This window comes from Alosa pseudoharengus, unplaced genomic scaffold (genome assembly GCF_046254945.1).
Source record: "Alosa pseudoharengus isolate Yale_2024_CS ecotype anadromous, Long Island Sound unplaced genomic scaffold, YU_APseudo_1.1 YU_APseudo_1.1_scf_4, whole genome shotgun sequence".
Taxonomy (NCBI): Eukaryota; Metazoa; Chordata; class Actinopteri; order Clupeiformes; family Clupeidae; genus Alosa; species Alosa pseudoharengus.
This window is the reverse complement of record NW_027468774.1, coordinates 27,840,352-27,846,351: the sequence shown is the minus strand read 5'-3', so window position 1 is coordinate 27,846,351 and position 6,000 is coordinate 27,840,352. Positions and strand designations below refer to the sequence as shown.

Genomic DNA, 6,000 nt, shown 5'->3' with positions numbered 1-6,000 from the left:
GTTTATGTTATGTGTGTGGGTGTGTGTGTGTGTGAGTGTGTGTGTGTGTGTGGGTGTGTGTGTGTGCGTGCTTGTGTGTGTGCCTGCGTATGTGCCTGTGCATGCAAGCGTACATATGTCTACTGTGTGAGTATGTGTCATACGTATGATTACTGTGAATGTATGTGTGTGTGTGTGTGTATCTGTTTGTGCACATGTGTGCACATGAAATGGGTTAACATGACCCTTGGAGGCAAACATACGGAAAAAAATGGTCATCCTAGGCCCTACAGTTCTCAAGATATTCACAGAGAACTGTGTCTGCCCTACCCTCCTTTCGGGGGGTCCAGTCCAGCGGGGGGGCTACAGATCAAAACGAAAAATGACGGTTCCATGCTATCCATGTGGGGGTACATGCCCACCAAGTTTTGTGTACCCCGGTCTTTCAGTGTCCCGGGAATCCTTGTTGGTGTACGTCACTAAATGAACACATAAATTATTTTATTGTAAAGCCCCCCATGAACGAAAGTACACAAAACTTGGCATGCATTCGGAGGGTGTCATAATGATCCTACACTTTTAATTTCGTGCAGTTTTGACCTTGTCAGCCAGAGATATTGTGATGAAAACACCTAATTTTTTGCTTTTTAATTTTTAACTAGGTGGCGCTATACATGAAATAAGTGGTCATGGGATGGGTTGACATGCCCCCTTAAGACCAACATACATAAAAAAGGTGGACCTCCTAGGCCCTACGGTTCTCGAGATATTCACAGAAAACTGTCTCCGGCCACCTACAGGCCAGTTGGTGTATAGTAACATAAATTAATTTATTGTGTGGCCCCCCATGAACGGAATTCCACAAAACTTGGCGTGCATACAGATGGTGTCATAATGATCCTACACTTCCAATTTCGTGCAGTTTTGACTATGTTAGGTCACAGATACCTTCAATTACAACACCTCATTTTTACTTTTTTTGTGTTTAACTAGGTGGCGCTATACATGAAATGAGTGGTTATGGAATGGGTTGACATGGCCCCTTGAGATCAACATACAAAAAAAAAGGGTCCTCCTAAACCCTACGGTTTTCGAGATATTCACAGAAAACTGTGTCTGCCCTACCCTCCTTTCGGGGGGTCCAGTCCAGCGGGTGGACCACAGATCAAAACAAAAAACGATGGTTCCATGCTATCCATGTGGGGTTACATGCCCACCAAGTTTCGTGTACCCCGGTCTTTTTTAGTGTCCCGGGACTCATTGACGGAAATTTGGGCATGCGAAAAAGAAAAAAAAAAAAAAATTCTGACTAAACCTATATGACAATATGACCTATATGATAATTAGGCTAGGCCGTGAAAATGTGAAGAAGTCAGTACAACCATAGGCCTGTGCCACCATTTCATCAACACTCAGCAATATTTCATCATTAAATCATTATCATCATTAAATTAACTCTATGCAGAATTCGACTATGAAAATGTGGAGCAGACAATAGTAGACTGTCATTAGTTAATCAACATGCACAAATAAAACTATTTTAAAAATGTAGGCTATGTTTTTGCTTTAACTTTATGCACAAAACTGTGATTGGTCAACTCGCCCTGTGTGTTGAGCCGGCTGCTTCAAGCAACCTGTGGGTAGTAGCATCATACTAGTTCTCTAACATAAGCTTTGCAAATAAACTCAGACATATTTTGGTTACAATGACGGGGTTATCCGAATGTAAACTATCTATCTGCCAGTAACGTTTTGAAATAAACACTTCGTATCGGCAACAAACAGCAGGAGTTCGTTCTGACAACCTTTGCTTGAAAGGTTTACGCCGACTTAAAGGAACTATATGTAAGATTGTGGCCAAAACTGGTACTGCAATCACTTTCAAATTACTGTAGAGCGATGTATCCCCTCCCCCCTGACTCGAGGTTGCCAACCCGGATGCCGAAACACTACTGACTTTGTGATTAGTAAATATGTGGAGGGTGGCGCATCAGGCCAAAACACAACATGACATGACAAAACACAACATCAACATCAACATCAGTTGAGGGCTGCAAGTTCACTTTTTAAATGAAAATATCCTGGCCGGACTACTGTTGTCAGTGATATAAGTATTTGAAATGAACATGATTTCTTAATGTCTAGTGACATATTAGGGCCATTTTATGATTACTTGAAATCCATTTCTTACATACGGTTCCTTTAAAGGCGACTGTTGTGGCCCGCGGGCCGTATGTTGCCCATGTATGGCCTAAACTAAGCAACACTGTCAGGCCTATGTTTTACCTCCAGTCTATAGGCAAGGCAGGGGTAGCTCACTGAAAGTGAAATGTCTGTGTATCACCGTTGTTGCAGTCTAGTGTCACCGGGGTGTACAGTGCAGTGTGTTTTTCATGTGTGGTCCTTTTTGACCCTCCTTCCAGATCGCCTCCCTGTGGTAAACCTCTCCTAGTTTATGTGTGTGTTCCCCAAACCCATAAGAATCAGTAGGCCTACTAAACCGAGTTCTGAGTGTATGTTGCTGCCCCATTTCCATCTAAGTGCTTTTTACTCCATTTACTGCATTGTAAATTAAACTATCAAGAAGAAAATAAAGAAATGATTTATGGTTGTCATAGAATCCTGTCTCTACTTAATTCTTGCAAGAACCTGTGTGATTTATGTGCTGGTGTTCTTTGTTTAGGCTATCCAGTTTAATTGTCAATCTTTTCCTATGGGTGACATAAGTCCCCTGGGTGGCGTAGTCGACATTTCAAAATTCTAAACAACAAAAGAGACTAATCTCACTTTCATTACAAATAGGCAAGACAATGTATCACTAAATTAAGACTACAGATAGAAACACTCACCGGAGACATTATCCTTCTCCTCAACCATAGTAGGCTGTTCAAATAATTTATTTATGCATTTTTTTTCAGGGCTAATCTCATGAACACACTTTTTTATTGGAGGTGGGATTTGAAGTCTGGTCCTCCGAGTTTACGACCGGCATGAAGGCAGTATTAGTTATACTGGTACACAGACTCTACCATTGTTTTTCTGTGTAGCCTACAACTGAAAAAATGCGGTGGGGCCTGTAGGTGTTTCCATGTGTTTCAAGAGATTTCAATAAATAATACACACATCTCTCTCAGAATGATGTGTTATCATGTCCCAAAAATCTATGAATGCTGTGAATTCCTATCTCTTTATGTCCAGACTCAGGCTTGAGAAAGAATAGGAATGGGACTGTACCATTCCCAAGGGATCATCAGAGTCAAAGTTTGTGCTGTGCTGGCCTGTGCTCAAGGTCTCCTGCTGTTCCTGATACTTCTGTCCCACCACTAAAGGCAGGAACTTAGAAAGGGTATGTCCATTTCTTCGTCCGAGGGACAGAGGAAGTCCATTGTGAGGTGATAAGAAGATGGAATATCCATCCGCCCTCAGCACCTCTTGTAGGTCACAGTCGGAGGCTGTGTAGGTCGGCTATGAAAAGTACAATGATTTATGAGCATTGATGTAACAGTCATACAGCATGAAAATTACAGTATTGTACTGTTACTACAGCTTCAACTTTTGTTCAGATATATGGCAGTATTCTAGGTCCAAACATTTCGATTTTACCTCTCCCCTGAGCTGTCCTTTCTGGTTGACACAAAGGAACAGCGACGAAGCCAGACCCTTTATGACTGTATGTCCTGCTTTTAAGGACCGCAGCTCCAGAGCAGCTGGAATGGAGACAACATGCAAAATGCTTAGTGCCACCACATGCTCAGGTATTCCTCCCTCACTAATCCACAGCTAATGATTAGCTTTTCATGCCTCCATGTCAGAGATAGCTGTGGCCAGAAGCATTATGTTTTTGGGATGTGTGGTCATATACATCACGGCAGCCTCACAAAGCACTTTTTGAAGGTGGTATGTAAAGGCAATGGAGATTTCCTTACTTTTGGCAAAAACACTAGGTCAAGGTCACTGTGACCTTACAAAACACGTTTTTGTGAGATTGGAGATGGTTTTTTATGAATAGACTGAAACAGAACAGAAGTGCGTTCAAATTCGCAAACATATGAACATTTGCATAGGCGAACAATTTTCTGTTTCCTTGAGTTTCCTGCGAACTTTTGAGGAGGTAGTAGGTAGGATGTTGGGAGTTGGACGGAGAGTTACCATTAAGATGGAATGTTTACACAAAAATGTTCAAATGTATCCGTTCATACAAACATGCAAGGAATTTGAACGCACCTCTGGTGTTCTAGTTTTTAAATTGTCTTTGGTGCTATACACTTCATACTTCATAGGTAAGTATATGTAGTATTATACAAGAAAGGCATATACACCATGTTATAAAATAATTATTAAAACATGTATTATGTAACTTTCAGATATGTTGTGGGTTATCTTAGGCTGTTTAAAATAAAGTATGACCAATGTATTTTAGAATGTACCCAATTTCTTATCTCAACTGTGACCTCTTATTAGCCTTGGCATATTGTTTGTAAACACATTATTCCTTATTGTAGAACCATAACCAGCAGTGTATAGTGTAAGCCTTGTTGGAACACCCTTACCACACCACTTTGAATGTTAATTACTGTACAAGTTCAGCCATGAAAGTGCCGCAAATGAAAAAGCATGCTTTTGAGTATTAAGTGTCAAATATGTGGCCAGATGAATTGATAACTGAAACATGTGCAGTGCAGGGTTTGCAGAGGAGTCTCTGTCAACTTACTATATTGAGACATTGTGGGAGAACCAGCTATGGAACCTTCAGGCTTCATCTCCAGGAACAGAGCCTGTCTACTGCTCTCTGAAAATAAAGAAGAAACAGGTATAAGGCCATTTTCAAAGATCTGCTCTGACTTCACATACATGTAAATCAGGTTTATAGGCCAAGTATACTTGCGTATACAAGGAATTTGGTCTCTGCATTTATTCCATCTGTGAATTAGTGAGACACACAGGGAACACAGTGAGGTGAAGCACACACTAACCCAGAGCAGTGAGGGGTTAGGTGCCTTGTTCAAGGGCACTTCAGCCGTGGATGTGGGTATGGGAGAGCAGTGCTCAACCACTTTCCCCGCCCACATTTTTCCTACTGGTCGGGGATCGAACCAGCAACCCTTCGGTTCCAAGCCCTAACCAGTAAGCCACAGCTGCCCCATAGGTGGAAAAACAAACTAACAAAAAGAGGGTTTCTTTCACTGGAAAATGTATTAACTCTTTGATAGCCTTTCAACATGGAAAAGGCCAATTAGAAAATAGGTACAAAACAGAGTTTTAATTACACTTGTTTTGATTTAATGGCTTCATTTAAGCCACTATAACTTGTTACAATTGCACTCTCCACATCCAGGTAAATCACAGACATGGACAAAATCTTTGTTAACATAAAACAAAGAAAGAAAGTAAAGAAGGATTTTTTGAGCCTTACCTGTGTAGAGATGCCGTTGTCTGACCTGATCATTGAAGGATGAGAGGACGCTTGAACTTTGCACGTAGAAGCAGAGAGAGGGTGATGTGAGGAGGAGGAGATAAAGAGATGAAAGGCACAGAGACATGGTAGAGCACACTGAGGCAAAGTACCAATGAAATACCCTAAGGTGGCCACTCAGTAACCTATAGATGGTCAATCGCGACAGAAAACCACTGTAAACAGCTACAGTACAGTGGACAAAGACTTATACACTGTACTGTTTCGGGAGACTTATATACACAGATGGTTCGAAAAAGAAGGGGTTGAGATTTAAGAGATTGTGACTCATTGGTGAGCAAAAGGGAAATGAGATAAGCAAAGTTCTTAGGAAAAAAAGGCAGTGAAGATTCCGAAAACGGACGTCAGCAGTGCCAAGACTGACAACCATTGGAGTCTTGCAGACATTCAAGGCGCTTACGTAGACAATGAGGATGATTGTAGGGAATGTCACAAATATAAACCATTATAGTAAATACCTAATTTTCTTGTGAAATTAGTGACATGATCCTTTTGGAGGGTGTGATGGCTGTGATACAGCTGCTGACATCCTCTCTGATTGTAAGTCA

At 41.3% G+C, this 6,000-nt stretch overlaps 1 protein-coding gene across 1 annotated transcript; it reads right to left on the bottom strand.

Moving 5' to 3' along the window:
• Positions 1 to 3,159: 3,159 nt before the first annotated feature.
• fgf21 (fibroblast growth factor 21) lies at positions 3,160 to 5,519 on the bottom strand. The gene is made up of 4 exons (XM_076266683.1): positions 5,393 to 5,519; positions 4,691 to 4,768; positions 3,583 to 3,686; positions 3,160 to 3,444 (listed from the first exon to the last, which is right to left on the bottom strand). The coding sequence occupies exons 1-4, from the start codon at positions 5,517 to 5,519 to the stop codon at positions 3,160 to 3,162; spliced, it is 594 nt and encodes a 197-aa protein (XP_076122798.1).
• Positions 5,520 to 6,000: the final 481 nt, after the last annotated feature.

Coding starts and splice junctions, on each gene's coding strand:
- fgf21 (XM_076266683.1), bottom strand. CDS start 5,519: ATGTCTCTGTGCCTTTCATCTCTTTATCTCCTCCTCCTCACATCACCC. Junction 4,769..5,392: donor ACAACGGCATCTCTACACAG/GTAAGGCTCAAA, acceptor CTTTATTTTCAG/AGAGCAGTAGACAGGCTCTG. Junction 3,687..4,690: donor TCCCACAATGTCTCAATATA/GTAAGTTGACAG, acceptor TCTCCATTCCAG/CTGCTCTGGAGCTGCGGTCC.